Source organism: Lepidochelys kempii, chromosome 9 (genome assembly GCF_965140285.1).
Source record: "Lepidochelys kempii isolate rLepKem1 chromosome 9, rLepKem1.hap1, whole genome shotgun sequence".
Classification (NCBI taxonomy): domain Eukaryota; kingdom Metazoa; phylum Chordata; order Testudines; family Cheloniidae; genus Lepidochelys; species Lepidochelys kempii.
Window position 1 is genome coordinate 26,700,036 of NC_136388.1, and position 27,794 is coordinate 26,727,829.

Consider the following 27,794-nt stretch of genomic DNA (forward strand, 5'->3'; position numbering starts at 1 on the left):
TTGCTACACTCAGACTAGGTGCTTGCGAGAGGGGAAGTATTGCCTCTTGGAGGCGCCCAGCGGGGGTGGTATATATTTGTCCCAGGTCACTGGGTGGGGGCTCGAGCCGGTTTGCATTGTGTTATTGGAATGGATCCCCTAGATATTGAACCCGGCCCTTGTTGCTGCCAACTCTGACCGGCAGAAGGGTTACATAAGTATAAACAGGAACAACTGAATGAAATTAAGAAAAGAAAATTTTAGGATAAGCATCCGAAAATACATCCTGACTCTGAGCTGCATTAGTCTATGGTGTCATCTCCTCATGGAAGAGGTGGAAGCCCATTGCTTGGCATTCTTAAAACTAGACTGGATAACACAACAGAAAATGTACCAATGCAAACAATCATGCATCAGCAAGGAGGGACTAGATGATTTAGTAAATCTCTTCCATCTCTAAGGTGTATATCAGAGTTTATGATAAATGGAGAAAATGACCTTGCTCAACCTTGGACAAATGGAGAAAATGCCTCATTAAAAAGACAAATGATAAAGATAAATGTGGGCATTTTTAAGTGAAGAAAGCTTCAGTGACTGCTTTCAGTTTGTGCTCTGCACAGCTTTCCCTTTTAAACCAGATTCTAGAGGATCTACCTCTAGATGAGGATTATTATTTCACAAGATCACAGTAATGGGGTTTGATTTTGTAAACACTGTACAGTGCACATAAAGCATAACATTACTGCAAGTATCATATAAGGTTTTGCTACTGAAGTGATATAAAAACAGCAAAAATAAAACAGACAGCAAGCTGGTGCACTGTATGCTTTGCAACCTTAAAATACAGCTCAGCTTGTTCATTTTAAACTTGAGTATCCAATGTGTAATATTTATTTATTCTGCTATAATTAGGTAATATTTACTTTATAATCACATATAAGAACACATTTCATAGCTGTATTTGGTCTGGGAAGGTCTTAAAATTAAGCTGCGCCTGCGCCTGCCTGCTGGGTCTGTTTACTTATGCTATTTTTAAAACACTGCAGTAGCATAATCCAAATCACAGAATACTTGCTATACCATTCTGCTCTGTGTTTATTCAAGAAACATTGCTTATAAAAAGCAAATCAGAAAGCATCTTGTTTTTCATAAGTCAACCAACACTGTACCATTAAAGTACCTCTATAGATGTTCACAGACATAAGAGAACTAAAGAGCACAAATATGCTATTTATTAAGGGTTGAAGCATTATTTGAATAGTCGCTTGTTCTTTCCCTAAGGTATTAGGCTCAACCTCTTTGCCCATATGGAGTAACTCAATTAGCCATTCACACAATTTCAGGGAACAGTCTGAAGTGACCGTACTAATTCTGTGCATCTTGTTAGACATATAACAGGTTGCTAGAGTAAGTTTAGACTAAGAGGGCCCAATCCAGCAAAACCTTACTCACACAAATAGCCCCACTGGAGCTATTCACTTGCGAGAGAACTACTCCACTCAGTAAAAAGAAAAGGAGGACTTGTGGCACTTTAGAGACTAACAAATTTATCTGAGCATAAGTTTTCGTGAGCTACAGCCGATGAAGTGAGCTGTAGCTCACGAAAGCTTATGCTCAAGTAAATGTGTTAGTCTCTAAGGTGCCACAAGTCCTCCTTTTCTTTTTCTGGATACAGACTAACACGGCTGCTACTCTGAATCCACTCAGTAAAGAGTTTTGGGGCCTATGTTCTTCTTAGTTTGAAACAATATGCAGTGCTTTCAAGTACACAAGAGTAAAATTATTAGCAAAACAATTCCTTAACCATAAACATCTTGTACATAAAGAATGATGCACACACACACAAAAACCCTACCTTTCCATTCTATCTGAGATTCTTAATATAGCACCATACTCAAAGAAAACACGCTGCTGGCATGATAATTCTCCAATTAAAAGTTGTTGCCTTAGCAACAGGTTTTAATACGTACTATAGAACATATGAGCTGGCTATGCTAACAATTCGGTCATTTGCATGCTAGCACAAAAATAAGAAAATGTATTGTGTGAAGAGAGGCGCTATCCTAAGGAACATTGGGACAGGTCCATATTTGGTATACATGCATCAAAAATGCTGAAGTGAATGGAGCTACGTTAATTTATACCAGCTGAGGCCATGATCTATCAAGTATATCCCCTTGTTCATAAGAAGTAGAAATAAAGTCCAGAAGAACATAAGGATGTGGCCAATGCCAGATGCTTCGAAGGGAATGAACAAAACAGGGCAATTATCAAGTGATCCATCCCCTGCTGTCAAGTCTTAGCATCTGGCAGTCAGAGGCTTAGGGACACCCTTGACTATCTTTGCTGATGGCCATTAACTGACCTATCCCTACATGAACTTATCTCTTTTCCTAATTGCAACAAATGTAAACGGAAATGTGGGCCAACTATTTTTCTCAATTATAACAGTACAAATCTAGATTTTACACCCCTCCCCCACTTTAATGCTTTGTTATCTTATGGTTAAATATATTACTCTGCACACAACAACATTTAGGGTCATTAGTGTTACCACTGAAATCAATGTGAAAACCTCTATATACTTCAATAGGGACAGAATCAGCCCATTAAACATTTTAAAAAGGCTTTCTCCTGAAAACACATTATCATCATATATACTTCATTATTCTTTTTGCTTTTCTCCCTTCCGCCCACACTCTGTGTTGAGATTCGTTCTAGGGAAAAACAATGCTACCCAAATCAAGGAAATGTTTGAGTCAATTGGGATGGAAAATATTCTCTTTTTTACTAATCCTGGGGAAGAAAAAGCTGATTGATTTGCTCATCTGGAGAACAAAGGAGGCAAACAATTTTAAAATCTAGAATAGAAATAAATATTTTCTGATCTCCAGTGCTAAAAACACTGTAGCTCTGATTCTAATCTCATTCATGCTAGTATAACTCTACTGACTTCCGTGGGGCTACTCCTGATTTAAACCAGCATATGTGAAATCAGAATCAGGCACAGTTTATCAAAGTCCTCTTCAAAACAGTAATCATGCTAAAACATGGACCCTTCTCCAAGAGGTCAGACACCTTGGTTTGTTTGAAGCAAATACACCCAAAGATAGCTCTCTAACTCCACTCCTATCACAGCCAGGAAAAAGAGGCCCAGTTAAATCCATCCTACATCTTTCAAAAACACTCCAGATTATCACTGGTGGTTCTGTCATTAACAGAAATAAATAATTATATGATATTCTAACACAGTGGTTCATTATGTATTCTGAATCAGTCATCAACTAAAATCTGGACTCACTCAACTTCACACCTGGATCTTTAGATGTCTGTATCAAAATCAAGTTGGTTTAGAAATAACTGGGGAAAAACCCAAGAGAGCAGCTTGTTGCCACACCCCTAAATTCTTTTGTTGAAGAACAGTAATCTCATCACACTGTAGCTGTACAATGTTAAACATTTTTGACCCAATACAAAAGAATCTCTGTTTTAGCAAGCAAAAGTGCCTTCTGCCAACAGAGATCTCAGTCATTAAAACCAAAAATTGGAAAATGGACACCATATAAAATCTGCAGTTTGCCTGTAAATTGTAAAACCACCTGTATAGATGCATATCTGTTTTGGTTCATAGAAAAGCACTTTAACAGACATGTCTCTTGTTGTGGATGTAGAGGACAGAGAGTACAATCTAATACTTTTTTTTTGTATAATAAATTGCTATCCTTTTACTATTGAGGCAGTTGTTCTGATGTCCCTGATCTTCTGAGCATACATTTTCCAAATGAATTTTTAGTTAAACAAAAATAATTACTTGAATGTGTTTTATTGACATTGGCTGGATATGAAAGGTACAAATTCCATTCTGAGTGAGTAAGCGGACATGCTTATGACTCCAAAGCAAGCAAATATCCAAAAGCCACACCTTTTTTGGATAAAGAAATATTGTATGTATGAAACAGATTTAAAAAAATCCCCACACCTAAATATTTTAGGGCCAGATTAATAACACCTTACTTTCCAGCATTCCCATTGATTTTATTGACTTACTGAAGTCAACAGGACTGGTTAGAAATGAAGGTGTTATTAAGTGCAGGTATTCACATTGAAAGGGTATCAGGATTTTGCCCTTAGTTTGCAGTTCTGGGGTACAATAGCAGCATTAGCATCATGAAGGTCTAGAGGGCTTTTTTTTTTTCTTTTTAAGCAGAGGGGATTCACATCAACAAAAAATGAAGGGAGAAAAATGAAGCTTGTTACATGCCCCACGCATTTATATATTTTGGGTAACCATATATGAGTCCATGAAAATATTAATCCTAAATAAACTACAGCTATTTTGTTTTGTTATCCAGTAGTAGTGGATGACAACAATATCTTTGCTTTAATTTATTTTTGTAAACCTAAAAAGATACAGTGAGCTCATTTATAACAGCTTTTTAAAAATCTTTCCATTGCTCATTTCCCAACTTCCCCCCCTTTTTTCCCTTGAATTTCCACTGGAGCTGGAGTTTGTAGACACAACAGAAGGGGAAGTTGACATGCATTTTTTTTTTGTTTTTCCTACAAAAATAATGGCTTTTCTAAAATAATAAATCCTCATCAGTGTTGTATATATTAAAATAAGACACACATTTATAGCCCCTCCCAAAATGCAATTACAATATACGAAGGTGCAAAATTTCACGCTGGCATGTGCAAAGGGCATTTGGATATGCACAATAATTGTAAAGATATATTCAACAGTCATGCATAAATATGTTTTTCTCCACATGTAACTGAGTGTGCTGCAAATACTACTTGTGTATGTTCAAAATTCCCTTGAAACTGTAAACTTGGAATCTTAAGGATACTCCTTATCAGATAGCAATTGCAAATATATAGTATGTCCTACTTTATGTTTGGTTTCCTTATAAAGTAGCATGTTTTGAGTCAAATTCTCCTATTAGTTATACCAGTGCAAATCCAAAATAACTGAGGACAGAATTAGACCCATAATCTTAAAAAAAAACCAACCAAAAAAAAAAAAACCCAGAAAAAAAATCCTGCTCATTAAAAACTGCTGCATATTTATCAACAGTGACACTCCGTAGTGTAACAAATTAGTGTAGCAAAACAGGCTGCCTGAGAACTTCATATTGGTAGAATTTCTGCTCCTGTTCCAAAAGTATAGACTCTAAATACTTGAACATTTTAGTACTTACGACAAACAGCTGAAGAGCTCTGATTCTACTTAACGGTGGGTAGGAGATATACATATTTAATAGCCAGTTCATTACATACTCCCTTAGTTTAGACAAAGCTCATCTGCAAGCATCTGGGATTCAATGGAATACAAATCCCATAGCAAAAGCCAATACTGTATAACTAATCTGGGCCACGTGGGGTGTGTCTACATTGCAATAAAACACACGTGGCTGGCCTTTGTCAGGTGACTCAGGCTTGTAGGGCTCAGGCTGAGGGGCTATAAAGTTAGAGAGTAAATGTTCAGAATCAGGCTGAAGCCCGGGATTGGGGACCTTCCCCCATCACAGGGTTCCAGAGCCTGGGTTCCAGCCCAAGCCCAAATCAGCTGACGTGCTAGCCCTGGGGTGTTTTATTGCAATGCAGACCTACCCCTAGAAACTTCCTGGTTATCGCTACATTGTACAACATAGCCATTTATAAAATCACAGTGCTAGCATGGCTAGAACTCAGACCCTGCTTCTCCAAAAGCAAAGGCCCTTAGCATTTGAGCTAAAGAAGTATCTCCATTAGCTATTAGCTGTATATGGCCCATATGACACACAGTTCTGATTCCATCTAGCAGAATCACACGCAGTCTATTACAGTATGATGGACTGTATTGTGATTGATAGCACAGGTGGACTAAAGATGCAGAAGCTTATTTTAAGACGTATACTTGTGAATTACAACACACAAAAGCGCTGTGTTAATATACTTGAACAACTTAATGTAAAATATAACCCTGCAATCTACTTGTAACGTGGTCCAAATCCAGATAACAGGTTCCTTTTAATTTCTGCTTCAGGCAGCATTATCTCTGTTGATTTTGCATGCTAATCTACCACCATTTTGATAGGAAACATGCTACTGCAAGCTCCTCCCCACTGCTAACCTGCCTAATTTTTCTTGCCCTGCCTATGGGTCATATGCCTATTTGGCAGACAGAAAGATGGCCTTGTGGAGAACAGGACAATGTTCCCCACTGCAGATCCCTAACAGGTTTTCTCTGCAGCTTTGTTCCCACAGCAAGTGAAAGTATATGGGCCAAAGTTACTATCCACTTTCAGCAGAAATCAACACTGAAAGAGCTGCAGAGAGCCCGTAGGGAAAACTTGAGTAACAAAAGACTGTAAACCTACACTTTAACACTCTATCACTGTTGCCAGCTTTTCCTCTTGGACTTTGGAGTCTATTCTCTGTTCTCCAGTGAACAAAAATCTTCCTTCCCCAAACCCCCATTGCTTGCTTCAGCATGTAACCTACTAGCAAACTTCATCCATTCCTCTCCAGAAGAAACGTGTGTGTTCCATTTCAAAACTCACTACTCTGTCCCGGGAAACATTGTTTCAAGTTCCATTTAGTTAAAGGGATTAAGCTTTAAAGGACTGGACAACTCAGGAGATGGACAAAGATATGGAGCCTTCCTTCCTTTCATTCTTGCCCAGAGAAGTGGTGGCCTATCTGACCTAATTATCTGTGGCCTACATGTACGGAATTGCTGGACTACGATCAGTTCTTAGCAAGAGTGTCCAAATTAAAAAAACCCACACTCACTATCATAATTGGCACTATTAGGCACACTTCTTGGCAGTCTCAGTAGAGAGGTCAAGCAATGAATGCACAGTGGAGACTGAATTACCTTTTCCTCCTTAGAAATGGCTCTTCCAGGGCAAGGCTGAAACACACTGGCATGACATTATGGGAAAATATGCACAGCTGATTGTATGAAACTGATCTGTGGATAATATATCACAGATCTTCAGTTTCCAGTGGAATCAGTCCATATCTTTGATGAATGCTACACTCATTTAGAAGGTTTAATAACTGTCCCCTTAACTCGTCCTGGGAATCCTGCCCCCTCCCCCAGTTTCTCTCTCTCTCTCTTTTGGCCCATGGTATGGTTTACCTCCTATCCAATATACCTACATGGCCTCTAGCCATTCAGCTTCCCATTTCCAGAGTGCCTCTGCACTGCAGCCCTCACTTCCTTCTGGTATTATCCACTCTTATACTTTCCCTGTTTGAGTAAGTAATTTATCCAATTACCATAATTTTTCCTAGTATCCAAGTAAATATTTTTTGCTATTGCTGCATGTTGTAAATTCAGAGCAATCACAATTTAACTGCAGTCAGCCTATATACCAGAGACCCAAACTGTGCCCTAGCACTAATTGCTTAGGCAGGTTATCATGAAATTTAATCTGCACTGATCAATTTTAATTGAGGGGAGCTAGAAATAAACAATGAGTCTTGCTTTTTATAGTACATGTATTTGGCAGAAGAAAACTGAGAGTTTTGGAAGACTGTTGCCATTCCTAATTCTGCATTGGTACAGCTAAGGCTCCACTTGATTTTTTTGAAGCGGGGGAAGATTTCCTACTGGCTTTGCTTAAAACTACTGTAGGTTTACATCTCTCCAGCTAAGAGGATTTAAGGTCAAATTATTTCATACTGGTATTTGTCTATTCTGTTATACATTAAGCCTACTGTTCAGTAAATAAGATTATATAAATCCTCTCTTATTCTGTTACTCTAATGTGTTGTACTATGCAACTGAACTACTCTGGTAAGTCTCAAGCACAATCTCTCTTTTACTCAACTCAGAAAATTCATGCTAACCATGAACTAGTCTCAGGCAAAGACCTGAGTAAAGGGTATTACATAAGCTGAGTTGCCTGAGTAGTAACCCCCAGGGATGTTGTTTCCCAGGGACTTCCCATTCAGGCACAATTCATCTGGTGCTCTCCTCTTGCACTGACAAGGAATAATCTACATTAGCCCTTTATAGGGTACAGCATATTTCCCCTGCCAGGTCCACTGGCCTGCATGCAAGAGGAAACTGAGCCATGGCTTTGTCCATTTGCTCATGCAGGGAGCATTTGGTGTGCCTGGTGCTGCAGTCACAGTAGTACAGAGTGGGTCAACTGCCCTCCTTCAACTGCCCTGCACATCCGCATTCAGCCACGGCACAATCTAGCCCCATCTCTGGATCTCTGTGAGCAGGTGGAGTTCCCACTGTGCTTTAAAAACAGAGCATGCACAGCCCATACATAGCCCAATCTTACCATCTACTTGTGCTTTGGCTTTATTGGTAGTTGAAAAACCACCACCACAAAGTAATACTCCCCAAGACTGTCTGCTGCAAGGATTTCCCTGCTCAGACATTGCTGCTCCAGACCCTAATTTTCTTTGGGGTGCCAACTTTCTAGTTGCACAAAACTGAACACCCTAGCCCTGCCCCTTCCTGAGGCCCTGGCCCCTGCTCACTACATGCTCCCTCCCTTCGTGGCTCCCCGTCCACAGGCACTGCCCCACCCCCTCCCCAGCTCCTATTGGCCTGACAGCCTGGTGGAGTTATAGGCTTCTACGGTCACGAGTCAGCAGAATTCACTCAGCAGCTTTATGCAACGTTCTTTTAGCAATTGCTAACAGGGTGGGTCAATAGCAAAGCCCTGCCATCCTGTTTGCCATCCTTTTTATTAAACGAAAGATAACACCACTCTCAAAATGTCTTTAGGTCAAGGAGTTCAGAAGAGCTCTTGTTCTCCATAGAATAAAAATTCATTTAGCAGATGTTCCTCAATATGTACTGTTAAGAGCTAACTTTATACACTGCAAGCCCCTTCCTACCCCCCCTCACAAACAGCCCTTGCCCTGAAACAACTGATGTTAGTAAGCTCTTAGCATCTGAATGTAACTGAAAATAAACATGTTCATCCCAGAAGAGTCTCTTCAGTGATGCTCATACAGGACTTGCTGAATCCGGTATGAGATAGTAATTTTATCAATATTTATTGTATTTAAAATTTTGGGGTTACCTCCTCTGGTCACCACCCAGTCTGAGCAGCTGTGTGCTGGGCAGATATGGAGTAAGACACTATCCTTACCACTAGCTATGGAACAGCTACAGAGCTGTGCCCCATGTGAGGCTTTTCAGAGAATCCTGTACACTTGCCAGTTTCTGCTATTTTAAATGACACTGATCTCACTTCTGTAGATTGCAGGAAGGAAGAATCCCATGTACTGCTGCAGACTAGACCGAGTAGCTAGGCAGCAGTTCTGCAGAAAAGGACCTAAGGGTTATGGTGGACGAGAAGCTCGATATGAGTCTACAGTGTGCCCTTGTCACCAAGAAGGTTAATGGCCTTTTGGGCTGTATAAGTAGGAGTATTGCCAGCAGATCGAGGGACGAGATCATTCCCCTCTATTCGGCATTGATGAGGCCTCATCTGGAGTACTGTATCCAGTTTTGGGCACCACACTACAAGAAGGATGTGGAAAAATTGGAAAGCGTCCAGCAGAAGGCAACAAAAATGATCAGGGGCTAGAGCACATAATTTATGAGGAGAGGCTGAGGGAACGGGGATTATTTAATCTACAGAAGAGAAGAAAGGACCGGGGGAAGTGGGCAGAATTTGATAGCTGCTTTCAACTACCTGAAAGGGGGTTCCAAAGAGGATGGATCTAGACTGTTCTCATTGGTACCAGATGACAGAACAAGGAGTAATGGTCTCAAGTTGCAGTGGGGGAGGTTTAGGTTGGATGTTAGGAAAAACTTTTTCACTAGGAGGGTGGTGAAGAACTGGAATGGGTTACCTAGGGAGGCGTGGAATCTCCTTCCTTAGAGATTTTTAAGGTCAGGCTTGACAAAGTCCTGGCTGGGATGAATAAATTGGGGATTAGGTCCTGCTGTGAGCAGGGGGTTGGACTAGATGACCTCCTGAGGTCCCTTCCAACCCTGAGATTCTATGATTCTACGTACACAGGCATAAACCTGGAGAAGTTCCACTGCTATCAGCTGTATGACTAGATCTGTGCTAGTGCAAAATCAGTGTAAGCAAGATCAGAATTGGAACCACAGAGCTTAGTTTTCAAATGTGGATGCTAAAATCCCACATTTGTGCATGTAAATGAGTACTGAGGCATACAAAACAAGTATTTGTATCAGGAGTTAAGTATGAAAGCAGAGCACCTGGTTTAGCTGCCTAAATTTGAAAACTGGGCCCACCGTGGAAATAGTTTATTTAACATGATATCACCTTGGGGTTACCTTTGTTTCCTTTGCAATTAGTATTTAATTACTTTACTACACACTTGTTATTTGGATCTCTAGACAGATTCACAGTAAATTACTGACTAACCTCAGTCAACTCTGAAGAGGAATTTGATTACGTTTTCACTAGTTTTGAAACACATCTGTGCAAAGCCTGTGGTATCCAGATGCTTGCACATCCTTCCTTTCATTTAGCATTTTCCAAGCTTATCAGTGGTATGCCCCAGCACAAGTAAAGCCTATGTCATTCTGCACAGAACCTTTTTGAAGACTGTCATTAAAGTAAGAGACACACAGCAGTGGAATGAAGCAGAGTGAAGGAAGGCAGTGTCCAAATTTCTCTACGCAGCTCTGCTGATGCACTTTAGACCTCACTTGCAGCAACACACCTACTACTCCAGTCCTGGGCCTCTCTTTAGTGGACACGAAACAGTGTGGTTACTTTGTAAGACCCATGGACAGGTATCTGGATGTTCCAAACAGTCATTTTCACATGTGACCTAAATCCAGATAGTGAATTCAGGTCTCCAGAGAGAAAAGGCTGTGCACTCATCTCCTAAATGCCATTTACCTTATCCCAGTTATGTGTCTGGCACACAAGGATGTCAATAGGTGTTCTCAGTGCACTGGCTTCTCCACTGGAGAAAATCTAGGTTCAAATTCTGCATTAAGGTCTCAAGAGGAAATGGGTTTGGAGACCTCATCCTTTTGTCAAAGTCACAAAACCAGCACAAAGTTTCGCAAGATCAGAAGTGAAGCCAAGGACTAGATTGGCAGGGATTTTTCAGTTCATGGCTAGAGCACTCCCAGCACCTACCTACACTTTGTCTGGAGCGATGACAGATTTATTCTCATGAGCAATGAATTCACACAAATGTTTTTGAAAGGACAACAAAAAACTTGTTACTCATGTTAAGAGATTTTGATTAAGTGAGCATTCTTTGTTGAGAGCATGATCACTCATCCTGTATATTAAGGCAGTGGTCCTCAACCAGGGGTACACAGAGGTCTTCGAGGGGGTACACCAACTCATCTAGATATTTGCCTAGTTTTACAACAGGCTACATAAAAAGCACTAGCAAAGTCAGTACAAACTAAAATTTCATACAGACAAAATGAGAAAGTAAATAATTTTTCAGTGATAGTGTGCTGTGATACTTTTGTATTTTTATGTATGAGTCTGTAAGCACATAGCTTTTAAGTGAAGTGAAATTTGGGTGTATGCAAGACAAATCCGACTCCTAAAAAGGGTACAATAGTTTGGAAAGGTGAGAACCACTGTTTTAAGGACTTCTATTATCTGATGTGATGAAACATGGCCAGTTGGGAGCATTTGATCAGATAAAAAAGCATGTTTCCAAGCAGGAAGCATGCAACAGATCAGACACCGTAATGCAAATGTGTGATTTTATACTGTTAACAAAACACTGTAGAGAGCTGTCCCTTAACTTTTTTATGTTGACCAGCTGCCTGATCTCTACATGCCAATGACCCTTCAGTAATGAAAACAGATGCATACCCAATATAGTGGGTGCAAGCACCTGGACATGCAAAAGTGGAGGGCTGGGACTGAAACTCTGGTCCCATCACTGAAATACAATACTTGCAAAAGCACTTTCTCAGAACCACAGGTGACAGTAATAACCTCTAAAAAAATACAATCAACTGAATCTGATTATTAAGATTAGTAATACTGGCTGTATTAGTAATACTGAATATTCTTGCAGACAATTTATTTTGATTCAGTATTGTTTGCACCAATTAAGAAAGGAGCACTTTAGTAACTGGAGATAATTTATCAGGATTCTGGAACTGAGCTACAGTTCCAACTGCGTAGATAAACAATTGAGGCTGCCTCAGGGAATCACTGAATTAGTAAAATAGAAATAAGAAATATTTCAAACCAGCTAATTTCATTCTGTGAAAAGTATTTCTCCATTAACTAAAATGAACTCTCCTGTGATATGCAAGAAGTCAAAGGACTTGCTGGCAGAAAAGAGAGTGGATGATGATAGATGTGGCAATCTATGTCTATCTGTCTTGTTAACAGCTCAAAAAGCCCTTCAAGACCTCATCTGTTTTCACAATTATCACCACCACATTCTGATCCACCCTAGACACACTTCTCTTGTTTGGTAAATTGTATCTAAATTGTCCAGTGAATGACAGATCCATTTCACTTCCCTGACAATAGCATCCTGCCCATTTTCAGCCTGTATCCTCTGATCTCAAGTTGACACCACAGGCTAGCTGATCAAAGCAAATATGGGAGCTGTCACTGTGGATCTGTCACCACGACAGGCTTGAGTGACTGTAGTGTTGCTCTCTGATAATCTATAATAGAGCTGAGGAAATACTGCTCTCAATGCTGTTGCTTACTCCTTGAGATATTGGTCTCTGACACAGCTTGCAGAAATCTGCACAGACATTTTCCAGCAGAAGATGTCTCCGAACATTTTTGTTTTCTGTTGATGTAACAGGAGGAGACAGCTGAACTAATCATACACATCCAGGAGTCAAATAGGGCAGGGGGGAAGACAATGAGGTTCTAGGTGATAACTTTTACTGGACTAAGCAAGCTAAGGAAGTTTCTTATTTGTAATAACTAGGAGCATAATCCTGCAATGCCTTCAAAAGCTCTCAGGAGCTTGAAAAGAGGTGCTCAGAAGCTTGCAGGATCCTGCTTGAATTACTGGAAAACATACTAAATAGCATGCTTAGTACATTCATTAACACACGGAGGAGACAAGCTGCATTTTATAACCTGTCAACATTCATGGCTTTTAGAATTTCTGAGTTGGCAGGAATGTTACATGGTATGTTACACCAGAAAAATAAAAATGACAGGAAGCTAGATTAAATATATTTTTTCAGATACCCCCAACTCTGTGCTGATTAAACTCAACTTTGTTTTAAGCCCCAGGGACATGAGTTTGCTTGGCCTCTGTCTTTATGTATTACATCAGTTGAGCTCATGGCAAATACTCCATTCAATAAGGTTCTTTGACCTGGTCTACACCTAAAACTTAGGTTGATCTAGCTACGTTGCTGTGCCCTGAGCTCTGTAGTTAGGTCAACTTAACACCTGCTTCCTCCTGGATGTAGCTGCAGCTAGGTGTAGGTTCTTCCATCATCCTTCCTAGTACCTCTAGGAGAGGAGGATTACCTAGATTGACAGAAAAACTCTTTTGTTGATGTAGGAAGCATCTACACTATGGCATTTACAATGGCACACAAGCAGCACCATACCTGTGCCACAGACACACCCTGACAGCATGAGATGCTGAGTCACTGATTCCAGTGAATGGTTTGAATAATCAGCAGCAGATAAATCAGTTCTTAAATCCTTAGCCAAAGAGGGAAAAGAGGAAAACGTGAAGGACTGATGAAATAATATGAGAAATATGATGATTAATGTAGACTCAGAATTTAAAAAAAGAAAAACCCACAAAAATAGTACAGTATTGTGAATTTCTACTAAACAAATGTTTTCACAGAATGACGGCAAAGCTATTCAGAGTGCTCTTGCTGAATATTTTCTTTTTAAATGCTGAAACTGAGTAGCACACGACTGTTTATTTTATGGTAGCTGCATAAAATCATAGAATGGTGATGAGCTATTTTCTAATAGTATCTGTCTACTTAAATTACTTTTTACCATGTTCTATGACATGACGCTTCTCATATTCCTTAAATGGATGCCAGAGGCACAGCTGCCGTCTCTAAACTGTAAAGTATCATATTATTTCTGTTAATTAATGGCAAAAATATGAAGCCCTACCTGCAGATAATTTTCCTTAACAACTCAACAACCAAAATAAGTGACATTACTGAATAAGGAATTTAATGTTACTCATTTTTATCACAAGTAGAAAATCTACAGAGAATGACTGGAAGATGGCATTCAAGAGCTTGTTCACCTGCCTAACTGAAAGCAATATTTTTTTGTTCATTATTATTCATATAAACTCTAATTTGATTTTGCACCTTCAGTTATATCCCCAATTATATCAGATTTTGGCATTTACCAATAATAATAATAAACTATAAGCTAACTACTTCCTTAACATTTAGATATGTCCCCACTTAAAAATAAATGTAGCATAACAAGACAATTTACAGAGCCCTTCAGATGAATGATCACTCTATGCTTTATGGAGACAGGTGGGAAACAGGAAGATGATGCTTTTGCAAAGTATAATATCTCACATAGGCAGAAAAGAAAAAAATGTTAATAACCATCATATTTTGCATGTTTATACCTCATCTCTCTCTGAGAATCTCAAAGTATTTACAAACATTAATGAACAGTGGCCGGATCCATTGTCCATTGAATTTATTGGAAAGACTCCCACTGGATCTGGTCTTAAGACTCAGAAAAACCCTGACAGGGAGGTATTATTAACTCCATTTTTTAAAGGGATAGAGAGGTTGAGGGAAGCATAGGCAGTGTGTCACAGAAATGGGAACATAACCCAGCTCTCCTGATTCCCCGTTCTATGCTTTAGTTTAGCCCCAAGATAGTACTTCCACATCCATATGTCAGAAAGATCCATGAAGATCTTTGTGTATGTTACTGAGCGAAGGGGAAAGGGGGAGGTAGCAGGGGTGGGTGGGGACACATCTGTCAAATTTCAGAGTAACAGCCGTGTTAGTCTGTATTCGCAAAAAGAAAAGGAGTACTTGTGGCACCTTAGAGACTAACCAATTTATTTGAGCATGAGCTTTCATGAGCTACAGCTCACTTCACCGATGAAGTGAGCTGTAGCTCACGAAAGCTCATGCTGAAATAAATTGGTTAGTCTCTAAGGTGCCACAAGTACTCCTTTTCTATCTGTCAAATTGTGCATACTTTATATAAATGTAAAAACCAAACTAAGTGTCCAAAAGTACAGTCCTTACTCAGGTATAACTTGAGAGATTGGGACTGGTGAATGAGTGAAGACTACAGGACTGAGCCCTAGGTGACATAAGAGAGCAGTCGTGGGATAGTCTGCAGTACAACTCAGAGATGACATTTAAATTTGAGCTGCAGAAGGCTGTTTATATGAGTCGAACCTTGGCGTAACACTCTGTGCAAGATTGCTAGCTGACAACTGCTTACCTAATAGGTTCCCTTCCTCATAATAATCTTAAAACTGCTGCTTGCCCATTCAACTGGTAATGAAAAGTTGTTCCAAAGCACACATCACCTAGTAAGGAGACTGGAATGGCTCCAAGTGCAGGAACAAAGGAAACTACTGAAACCATAAAGTAAGATTAAAAATGAAATGACTGCATCATGATCTCATTAGGAATGTAATTTTTTTTTGTCTGTGTGAGAGTATGGACTGAGTCAGAAAAGGGGCAATTACAGTTTTTCTTTTTAAAATATTTGAACCTGGTGCTCAGTTTGGGATTGTTAGCATTGACACATGGTCAATAGTGACTGAAAGTCTTTATCTTCTGGTGACCTGGCACAATAACTTCAACAGGTATCCTCAAGGAACAAAAATGAATATCAAGGCCCACTAATTGGCCCTTTCATTAGCTGTCCTTGCAGAGACGCCAAGAAATGAATGGGTATGGGGACTGATTTACCCTCTCGTCTTGAGTGATAGTCCCATTGGTACAAGACTGCAGCACATTCCATAGAGCACTCTCTGTTGACAGTGCAAGACTACAATCTGTTGCTGAGATAGCAAGAACTTAAGAACTTGCAGCAGCTGTTCAGCACTTCAGTGTGTGTTAGGACATTACAGTGCCTTTGCCTTTTGACTTCCAGCCACATTAGTTGTGGAGAAAGGCAGGGAACCTGATAATGACTCAGCACGGGGTGAGGGAAGGGATAATGATTCTGATTTGTGCTCAGGTAATGAGCCTGTTAAGGAAAAGGCTTGTCAGTGAAAGTGTTTCTCTATACAACAATTGTATGCACAGTAATCCCATTGCTTACCTTACGATCTTAAGAGTGTGTCTGCTCTTCACTAGTAAAAAAATCAGATCCCTGTATAGCAGCTATATATTATGTATATTTGACCTGTTAATATACGAACAGTATATGCCCAAGGGGTTACATTATCAGGGAGATTTATTTGATATGTTTCAATATATCAGTAAGAATCTTTTTTTCAGAGGCTATTTTTATAATCAGTTCTCCTCTACTTCATGAAGTTCTTGGAGGCCTAACTTCTTCCTTGTTTTTATTTTTCATTGACTTTAAGTTCTCCCTAAAAATCAAACTTTTTAACATAAGCAATAAATAACAAAACACAAAAAACCCTCAAAACAGAGCCTGCTTATCAGACTGACTTTCTCAAACCCTCACACCGGTTTAAATCTGTGTCTTTTAAGGGAGTCTAAGTCTGTAATATAGTGTTATATATTTCACCACAGAAAAGAAGAAAACAGTTTTGACCGAAAAAAACCCCAAACCAATAAAACGCACTCTGAGTTTTAATTAAGTGGTTGAAGTATGTATGTATTCTGTTCCTAAAGAAAAGTACCAAATTAAAAGTACTTTATTCATGATGATGGCCCTGAGAATTTCACAACTGAAACTGATTTTTATAGCCCTGTACTTCTTTAAAATTGCAGAAATGCAATAATATCTATTGACTGGTACAACAAGATAAACAGCAACATACAGATTTTCTCAAAGATATTTGAACTTGTTTACAAATCTGTGGCACAAAACCAATACATTAGTCACAGTGTTAACAATGCAAGGTTTTAAAGTATTAACACAACTTTTGCCTTTGTTGATTTTATCACATTTATATAATTTCAGTAAATTCCTTCAGTAAACAGTAAGGGTTCTATTGTGCCTTTAGCCCCTGATTCAGTAAACCATTCTTGTTTAGAAAGACCACAGAAGCAAGAAATCACCTTTAAACTATTCTTTTCTGGATCTCAGCAGTAAAGAGTAAGAAATTCTGCCCCTGCTGCCTCCCCACCAATTCTGGGGATCAAGCACTGGCACTGGCTCAAACTGTGTTCTCTTTGCGCTTCCTAGAAACTAGGACTGCCGCTGTGTCCCGCATTTGCACAAGGAGCTCCAACTTGTGCACTTATTTAAGGCCAGGCACAGCTGAGTCCAAACCCTAAGGGACCCAGAACACAAGACACATTCAAACAAAACCATCCAGTTGGTGCCTGCACACTTATTTAGACACTAATTGAAGAAATCCTGTACAAGAATGATTTTTCCTTTCAAAAAATTACAGAGAGTCAGCAGATACAGCACAACACATAAGGCCAAATCCTGCTTCCAGGAATGTCAATGGAAGTCCTGTCATGACTTCAGTAGGAGCAGGCATTAAGCTGCCTTTAAAGGGCTTTTAAGCTCAGCAAATTTTGTTATTTTTATGAGGCTCAATCCTGCTACCCTCAGTCACTGATTAATTCTGCTTGGCTAAAATCTGTGCTCATTTAGGACTTGATGTTGATGCCACTGAAGTTAATGGCAAATCTCCCATTGACTTCTTTAGTACAGGATCAGGCTCTTATATCCAATGCAACCTGAATGAAGTCAGTGGGTGTGTAACGGCCACAAGGGCTCAATCCTGCAAGGTGCTGAGCACAATGGCCTGATCCTACAAAGTGTGTGTTTAATTTTAAACAGAGGAAAAGTCTCATTAAAGTCAGTGGGACTAGATGTGTGCTTAACTACTTTGTTGAATTGGGACTTTAATGTCTCATTTAAGCTTAAAACAAACAGCAAATAGTTGCCCCCCAAAGAATTTTCCTAACTCTTCTCAGTTAATATATAACAAGTGGTGCTAACTGCTCCACAAAGCCATGCTAGTCTCACTCTGCTGCTAAAGTACCACTGAATTAAGAAAGGTTACTATAATTAGTAACTCGGCTTTGCAAAGCAGTGAATGGTATCCAAAACATATCACTTCTTGGTGCAAAACTGTCTCTCTCTTGGGTAAATGAGAAGGAACTAATCAATGAAAACATGACAGTGAAGGTGGGAATTTTATAATTGAGGCATGTTTTTATTTATTAGGCCAATTAAGTGTGATTAACTTGCAGACTACCCCAGCTCAGCCCTGGTCTACACTAGGACTTTAGGTCGAATTTAGCAGTGTTAAATCGATGTAAACCTGCACCCGTCCACACGATGAAGCCCTTTATTTCGACTTAAAGGGCTCTTAAAATCGATTTCCTTACTCCACCTCTGACAAGTGGATTAGCGCTTAAATCGGCCTTGCCGGCTCGAATTTGGGGTACTGTGGACACAATTCGATGGTATTGGCCTCTGGGAGCTATCCCAGAGTGCTCCATTGTGACCGCTCTGGACAGCACTCTCAACTCAGATGCACTGGCCAGGTAGACAGGAAAAGAACCGTGAACTTTTGAATCTCATTTCCTGTTTGACCAGCGTGGCAAGCTGCAGGTGACCATGCAGAGCTCATCAGCAGAGGTGACCATGATGGAGTCCCAGAATCGCAAAAGAGCTCCCGCATGGACCGAACGGGAGGTACGGGATCTGATCGCTGTTTGGGGAGAGGAATCCGCGCTATCAGAACTCCGTTCCAGTTTTCGAAATGCCAAAACCTTTGTCAAAATCTCCCAGGGCATGAAGGACAGAGGCCAAAATAGGGACCCGAAGCAGTACCGCATGAAACTGAAGGAGCTGAGGCAAGCCTACCAGAAAACCAGAGAGGCGAACGGCCGCTCCGGGTCGGAGCCCCAAACATGCCGCTTCTATGATGAGCTGCATGCCATTTTAGGGGGTTCAGCCACCACTACCCCAGCCATGTTGTTTGACTCCTTCAATGGAGATGGAGGCAACACGGAAGCAGGTTTTGGGAACGAAGAAGAAGATGATGATGATGATGATGATGATGAGGTTGTACATAGCTCACAGCAAGCAAGCGGAGAAACCAGTTTTCCCGACAGCCAGGAACTGTTTCTCACCCTGGACCTGGAGCCACTACCCCCTGAACCCACCCAAGGCTGCTTCCTGGACCCGGCAGGCAGAGAAGGGACCTCCGGTGAGTGTACCTTTTAAAATACTATGGTTTAAAAGCAAGCATGTGAAAGGATTACTTTGCCCTGGCATTCACGGCTCTCCTGGATGTACTCCCAAAGCCTTTGCAAAAGGTTTCTGGGGAGGGCAGCCTTATTGCGTCCTTCATGGTAGGACACTTTACCACTCCAGGCCAGTAACACATACTCGGGAATCATTGTACAACAAAGCATTGCAGTGTATGTTTGCTGGTGTTCAAACAACATCCATTCTTTATCTCTCTGAGTTATCCTCAGAAGAGTGAGATATAATTCATGGTCACCTGGTTGAAATAGAGTGCTTTTCTTCAGGGGACACTCAGAGGAGCCCGTTCCCACTGGGCTGTTTGCCTGTGGCTAAACAGAAATGTTCCCCGCTGTTAGCCACAGGGAGGTGGGAGGGTTGAGGGGGTAGCCACGCGGTGGGGGGAGGCAAAATGCGACCTTGTAACGAAAGCACATGTGCTCTGTACGTAATGTTAACACCAAGGTATACCCTAAAAGAGTGTAGCCACTGTTTTATAAAATGTGTCTTTTTAAATACCGCTGTCCCTTTTTTTTTCTCCACCAGCTGCATGTGTTTCAATGATCACAGGATCTTCTCCTTCCCAGAGGCTAGTGAAGATTAGAAAGAAAAAAAAACACACTCAAGATGAAATGTTCTCCGAGCTCATGCTGTCCTCCCGCACTGACAAAGCACAGACAAATGCGTGGAGGCAAATAATGTCAGAGTGCAGGAAAGCACAAAATGACCGGGAGGAAAGGTGGCATGCTGAAGAGAGTAAGTGGCGGGTTGAAAACAGGGCTGAAGCTCAAATGTGGTGGGATCGTGATGAGAGGAGGCAGAATTCAATGCTGAGGCTGCTGGAGGACCAAACCAGTATGCTCCAGTGTATGGTTGAGCTGCAGCAAAGGCAGCTGGAGCACAGACTGCCACTACAGCTCCTGTGTAACCAACCGCCCTCCTCCCCAAGTTTCATAGCCTCCACACCCAGATGCCCAAGAACGCGGTGGGGAGGCCACCGGCCAACCAGCCACTGCGCCACAGAGGATTGCCCCAAAAAAAGAAGGCTGGCATTCAATAAATTTTAAAGTTGTAAACTGTTAAAGTGCTGTGTGGCATTTTCCTTCCCTCCTCCACCACCCCTCCTGGGCTACCTTGGTAGTCATCCCCCTATTTGTGTGATGAATGAATAAAGAATGCATGAATGTGAAGCAACAATGACTTTATTGCCTCTGCAAGCAGTGATCGAAGGGAGGAGGGGAGAGTGGTTAGCTTACAGGGAAGTAGAGTGAACCAAGGGGCGGGGGGTTTCATCAAGGAGAAACAAACAGAAGTTCACACCGTAGCCTGGACAGTCATGAAACTGGTTTTCAAAGCTTCTCTGATGCGTACCGCGCCCTCCTGTGCTCTTCTAACTGCCCTGGTGTCTGGCTGCGCGTAACCAGCAGCCAGGCGATTTGCCTCAACCTCCCACCCCGCCATAAACGTCTCCCCCTTACTCTCACAGATATTGTGGAGCACACAGCAAGCAGTAATAACAGTGGGAATATTGGTTTCGCTGAGGTCTAAGCGAGTCAGTAAACTGCGCCAGCGCGCCTTTAAACGTCCAAATGCACATTCTACCACCATTCTGCACTTGCTCAGCCTGTAGTTCAACAGCTCCTGACTACTGTCCAGGCTGCCTGTGTATGGCTTTATGAGCCATGGCATTAAGGGGTAGGCTGGGTCCCCAAGGATACATATAGGCATTTCAACATCCCCAACAGTTATTTTCTGGTCTGGGAAGAAAGTCCCTTCCTGCAGCTTTTGAAACAGACCAGAGTTCCTGAAGATGCGAGCGTCATGTACCTTTCCTGGCCATCCCACTTTGATGTTGGTGAAACGTCCCTTGTGATCCACCAGAGCTTGCAGCACTATTGAAAAGTACCCCTTGCGGTTTATGTACTTGGCGGTTTGGTGCTCCGGTGCCAAGATAGGGATATGGGTTCCGTCTATGGCCCCACCACAGTTAGGGAATCCCATTGCAGCAAAGCCATCCACTATGACCTGCACATTTCCCAGGGTCACTACCCTTGATATCAGCAGATCTTTGATTGCGTGGGCTACTTGCATCACAGCAGCCCCAACAGTAGATTTGCCCACTCCAAATTGAGTCCTAACTGACCGGTAGGTGTCTGGCGTTGCAAGCTTCCACAGGGCTATCGCCACTCGCTTCTCAACTGTGAGGGATGCTCTCATCTTGGTATTCATGCGCTTCAGGGCAGGGGAAAGCAAGTCACAAAGTTCCATGAAAGTGCCCTTACGCATGCAAAAGTTTCGCAGCCACTGGGAATCGTCCCAGACCTGCAACACTATGCGGTCCCACCAGTCTGTGCTTGTTTCCCGAGCCCAGAATCGGCGTTCCACAGCATGAACCTGCCCCATTAGCACCATGATGCATGCATTGGCAGGGCCCATGCTTTCAGAGAAATCTGTGTCCATGTCCTGATCACTCACGTGACCGCGCTGACGTCGTCTCCTCGCCCAGTATCGCTTTGCCAGGTTCTGGTGCTGCATATACTGCTGGATAATGCGTGTGGTGTTGAATGTGCTCCTAATTGCCAAAGTGAGCTGAGCGGCCTCCATGCTTGCCTTGGTATGGTGTCCGCACAGAAAAAAGGCGCGGAACGATTGTCTGCCGTTGCTCTGACGGAGGGAGGGGCGACTGACGACATGGCTTACAGGGTTGGCTTCAGGGAGCTAAAATCAACAAAGGGGGTGGCTTTACACCAAGGAGTATTTCAGGCAGGACTTCACGGAGGGTTCCAATAAGAATTGGTGCACCTAAGTTATTGTTCTTATTGGAACAAGGAGGTTAGTCTGGCCTCTGATTGATACATGGCTAGATTTACCTCGCTGCACCTTCTCTGTGAGTGACTACAGTGTGACCTAGAGGAATGAGTCCCCTAGACAGGGGAGGGGGGGAAGCAAACGAGTACAAAACAAATCTGGTCTATTTCTTGTTTTGATCCACTCCATCTATCTTTTACATCTTTGGCTGGCAGCAGACGGTGCAGGAGGACTGCATGCCATCCACATCTCCTGGCTGCTCGGCAGAAGATGGTACAGTACGACTGCTAGACATCCTCATCTCTTGCCTGCCCGGCAGAAGATGGTACAATACGACTGCTAGCAATCCGTATCGCCTGCCTGCTCACCATAAGACGGTTCAATAGGACTGACTGCAGGACTAAAGAGAATGACCTGGTCAAGTCACTCCAAATTTAGTCCCTGCGCCCATGTCTGCCCAGGCGCTCCCAGCCGACGTGGCCAGGAGCACCTCGGACACGACGATGACGGCTACCAGTCATATTGCACCGTCTGCTGCCACAAGGCAAGGGTTTGCTGCTTCTGTGTAGCAATGCCGTACCGCGTCTGCCAGCACCCAGGAGACATATGGTGATGGTTACCTGAGCGGGCTCCATGCTTGCCGTGGTATGGCGTCTGCACAGGTAACTCAGGAAAAAAGGCGCGAAACTATTGTCTGCCCTTGCTTTCACGGAGGGAGGGAGTGAACGGGGGCCTGACGATATGTACCCAGAACCACCCGCGACAATGTTTTAGCCCCATCAGGCATTAGGATCTCAACCCAGAATTCCAATGGGCAGCGGAGACTGCGGGAACTGTGGGATAGCTACTCACAGTGCAACGCTCCGCAAGTCGACTCTAGCCTCGGTACTGTGGAAGTACTCCGCCGAGTTAATGCACTTAGAGCATTTTCTGTGGGGACACACACACTCAAATATATAAAAACGATTTCTAAAAAACCGACTTCTATAAATTCGACCTTATTCCGTAGTGTAGACATACCCTCAGACTCTCACCATTTCAGTTCACTCTGGTGCTCTGCTGCAGTGCAGAAACGCTGCTTGAAAGAACGGGTTTGTTCAGTTTTATTTAAGGTATGTCATTATGAACAGCTTGCTCATGCCACGGTTTCAACCAGCTGATCCCACCCACAATAAAACAAAACAACCACCACCACCACACATTATTTTATCTATGAAAAGCTGCAGTCAGCTATTCTCATTTATACAGTTAAGTGAGCTAAGCAATGTTATTACCAAATTTCAATCATTGATTTAATACTTTTTCCTTATTGAAGGTTTTTATGTTTTATTAGTGAGGTGAAAATGGGCCTTTTTGTGCCACTGCTGCCCAGTGAGGGTCATTTTACATTCATAACCCAAATTTATACCAGTATAAACGGATATAAAAACATAAGCAAGCATTTCTGAATTTGGATCAGCATATAACATAGTGGAAAAATAATAGGCTATGATCAGAGATCATCACATTTTAAAAGTTAGTGTCTATATTGACCAGTAACGCTACTGAATTAAAAATCTTGACTAACTTCCATTTATCCTTGACCTGTGTATTTTGAGGAAGATTCTTGCTTTGTTTGTAAATGCTGTTTTTCCTTTTTGGGATGGCTCAGAGAAAAGCCAGGCAAGTTATACCAACCACTAAACGGGCTTAAAATATTTATATACATTGTTTTCTCTGAATTAATTTAATGAATTTAGTACTCAGGAAAAGTGCAAGCCTTGGAGAATGAAATCCTTATTAATCTGGAGAAATGTAGTCTAGACAAAATTACTATCAGGTGGGTGCCCAGCTGATTTAAAGACCATATTTGGAGAGTAGTTATCAATGGTTCACTGTCAAACTGGAAGGGTGTAACTAATGGGGCCCCACAAGAGCCAGTTCTGGGTCCAGTACTATTCAATATTTTCATTAACGACTTGTATAATGGAGTAGGATCTGGAGGTTATAGTAGCTCACAAATTGAATACGAGTCAACAATGTGCTGCAGTTGCAACAAAGGCTAATATTCTGGAGTGCATTAACAGGAGTGTTGTATATAAGACACAGAGGTAATTGTTCCATTCTGCTAAGCACTGGTGAGGCCTTAGCTGGAATACTATGTCCAATTCTGGCACCACATTTAGGAAAGATGTGGGACAAATTGAGAGAATCCAGAGCAGAGCAACAAAAATGATAAATGGTTTAGAAAACCTGACCTACAAGGAAAGGCTAAAAAACACCTGGGCACAGTTAATCTCCAGAAAAGAAGACTAAGGAGGGACCTGATAACAGTTTTCAAATACCTTAAGGGTTGTTATAAAAAGGAATGCAATCAAATGTTCTGCATGTCCACTTAAGGTGGGAACAAGAAGTAATAGGCTTAATCTGCAGCAAGGAAGATTTAGGTTAGATATTAGGAAAAACTTTCTGACTGAAAGGATAGTTAAGGTCTGGAATAGGCTTCCAAGGAAGGTTTTGGAATCCACATTATTGGAGGTTTTTAAGAACAGTTTAGACAAACATCTATCAGGAAGAAGTCTAGGTTTACTTGGTCCAGCCTCAGTACAGGAGGCTGGACATCATGATTTCTCAAGTTCCCTTCCAGCCCTACATTTCTATGATTCTATGGTTTCAGTGGAGTTTCACCAAGAATACATTTGGCCCAATGTTTCTTAAAATGATCATCATCTCTTGCAGTGAAGTAATGTCCTTAATTCTGCCCTCCAATATGCATGCACCACTCCTTTTGACGGGATGTATCAGAGGATAGTACTAGGCTCAAGATCCAAGCCTGCTGCTAAACTGTTATTTTCCATAAGCTAATGTCTAAGGCCCAGTGAGTAAAAGGTAGAAGCATCTGATCAGTATTTTACAAATCATGCATGCATTTCTTTGGTGTCTCCACATCCATTCCCCCATTTTGAACAGGCTATATGGTTCCATGATGTATTTATAATTGCTGTGGAGCTTTCTGCTTTCATCAGGTTAGTTCGGCTCTAGGAACCACTCCATTCCAATGAAAAATGCAAGACACATGAGAGAATGATCCCTGACTGGTGCAACAGCTTTAGTGTACCTAGTCCATTACCTTGAACAAGAACAAATTAGCACATACCTGACTGAAAACAGTAGGCCAAACTCATCCTTCAAGTGACTCCATTAACTCCAGGGATGAATTTTGTTTGTTCTGCCTTCTCAGCCCTCATTTTCATAGCAATTTGGTAGTTTCAAAATCTTTAAAAATTGATATTTGTAAAGTAATGTTGAATATATTTCCAAAATAAATTAACATTAACATTCAGCTTGTGAAGCAGGAATTGCAAAGGTTACAGCCTCTGTAAATGCAGGTTTTGGAAATGAGAAAAAGCAGGTTTCTGTGAAGCATGGAAGAGTAGCTCATGCTTGCTAGTGCTACGCAGTTGATACGTCCTTAAAAACCAAGGAACAAATCCTGCTCTGTGTTACACCCATCTTGATCTAGAGATCACTGGAGAGTTATGCAAATTTCACAGAAAACATAACTAACTCAACTGTATCTAGCAAAGTATTAGACCCAAATTTATCTCCATCACACAGAAACCTAATGGCATCTCACTGTTTTATTAATGTAAGTTAATGAGATGATGAATTCTAAAAATGTGATAAAAGAAACATTTCTTCTCAAAACCTGTATTCCTTACTGAGTCAATGTGGACATTAATGGTGGGATGGCAAGATCTGCCCTGCCTGAAACCCACATCATTTCAAGCTTCTTGGCCAGCTATACTCTGTCTGGTATGCCAGTGGGAATATATTTAAATAAGATTGACAAATCTGTAGACCAGATTGTGTCCCTTGTATCTGTGAACTGTGAGACCCCTCCACATGTAGATCTTGCCCATTTGTGCATTTCCCTTTCACTCAGCCACACAGAGGGTGCTCTCTGGCTCCAAGGATCTGTGTGGGAGGGAAGGGGAAGGCAGCAGATGATGACATTCCTACCCGCTAATCCCATGGTGCTCAGGGCAGAAATACAGCCTTTGCGGGATGTGCCATTTAAAGTGGGCTGTGGATAGACCTGGTCAGGAACAATGTGATTAAATGTTTTTCTGTCAAAAACGCTGATTTGTCATATCTGAAACTTGTCTTGGGAAAGGGTCTGTTTTGAGGAGTTTCCCATTTTGAAAAAGTTTTGAAATGTTCTGTTTTGGTGTTTAAAAAAAACCTGTTTTTCGATTCAAAACAACAACTTTTTGTTTAAAAATTTAAGTTAATGCTGGTAAAGAAAATAAAAATAAAAAAATCAAAATCAAAATGAAAGGTTTCAATTGACTGGAGCTGAGGGGTTTTTTTCCGGGGGGAGGGGGGATTTTTGATACATGAACATTTTTGAGATTTTGATTTTTCATCCCGATTTAGGACAAGAAAACAGTTTTCCACCCAGTTCTGGTTGTGTGAGCTGCCATCAATTGTGGAAGCCATGGCAGCGCAGCTTGACACCAGCATGTATGGGTGTCACAATGTATATAAGAAAAGCAATCTGTGTCTTTTGATTCAAAATATATTTTGATTGTGCAGCTCTGATAAGGACAAGTGATTTATTCACCAGTCGTGATAAATTATAAGTCACATTACTTTGAAATATGATCAATTGTGTATGTGAGTTTTCTTAAATTCCACTGTAATAGTAGTTCTGCAGCAATCTACCTCCATGGGTTTTGTTAGCACCGCATAAGAACTGAACTCCCATTTAAAATCTTAATTTGTTTTTAGTTCAATCTTTGCAAAATTATTTTTCTTTCTTCCTGATATAAGGCACATTGCAGAGCAAATAATGCCAGCGCTACAACTATATTATCTAAAACATAAATAATTGAGCATTGCCCATGCAATCATGAAATAAATCAGATAAAACAGTAGGATGTGCAGGCTTCCCAGTGATAACAAAACCTAATTTTATTCCATATTGCAAACACAGGAATATTTCAATATATTTAGGTATCAGACATGGAATTAACCATTTCCATACAAATGAATGGACAGATATTTCATTTGTTAAGAGCAGACTTGTTTAGTCTGCAAATTTGCTAAAATAGTTTGTCTCACATTTTTGTCATGCTATTATCTCTGTTACAACAGTTACATAGATTCAGCTATGATTTTTATATTTTGTCATTATTTGTGTGCCATAATCAGGTTACCATAAAATATACTAAAGTGACCATTTAATGACATCTTTCTGTTTGTTTGTTTTTTAATATACTGTAAATAAAAATATTAAATCTTCTTTATTACAGTTTGGATTGCACTGCTAATGGGACCTTTATAGGTTTTTAAATACAAAAGGTTTCGTTCCATATTGGAGAAATATTAGAAGTGTCTTCTGGCATCTTTTAGTTAAGTCAATTATTCAAAATATTCATGGTCCACACTATATTTCAAGACAATCCATTATTTTTCTTCCCTTTCATCTATTTAAAACTAGCAAGGTTGTAGGCATGTTAGCTATATTTTCAGTTCCTCTCATGAAACACAAAGCCAAATCTTTTGGTCCTTCTTAGGCAAAACACCAAGAGAGTCAACAGAAGTTCCTCTTTTGTACGTACTGCAGGTCTGATCCCTTTATCACCTAGTATAACTGCTCAGAGCCTGATACTGCAAAACAAAGAATATCTCCAACTCCCACTGTACTGTCAGTAGCTCACAGAA

General features: G+C 41.1%; 1 protein-coding gene across 24 annotated transcripts in view; it reads right to left on the reverse strand.

Moving 5' to 3' along the window:
- MBNL1 (muscleblind like splicing regulator 1) overlaps window positions 1–27,794 on the reverse strand; it is a 200,542-nt gene that overhangs the window by 57,279 nt on the left and 115,469 nt on the right. For 2 of the 24 annotated variants that reach the window (XM_078854394.1, XM_078854392.1), the window contains exons 4-5: window positions 25,222–25,340; window positions 19,665–23,160 (exon numbers count right to left, since the gene is read on the reverse strand). The exons of 19 other annotated variants lie outside the window; for them this stretch is intronic. In XM_078854394.1, the coding sequence (XP_078710520.1) occupies window positions 20,592–21,881 (1,290 nt within the window). In that variant the 5' untranslated portion in view covers window positions 21,882–23,160; window positions 25,222–25,340 and the 3' untranslated portion in view covers window positions 19,665–20,591. Of the gene's footprint in view, window positions 1–19,664; window positions 23,161–25,221; window positions 25,341–27,794 lie in introns of those variants that run through there. 3 more of the 24 variants (XM_078854393.1, XM_078854402.1, XM_078854391.1) reach the window with 3 other exon arrangements.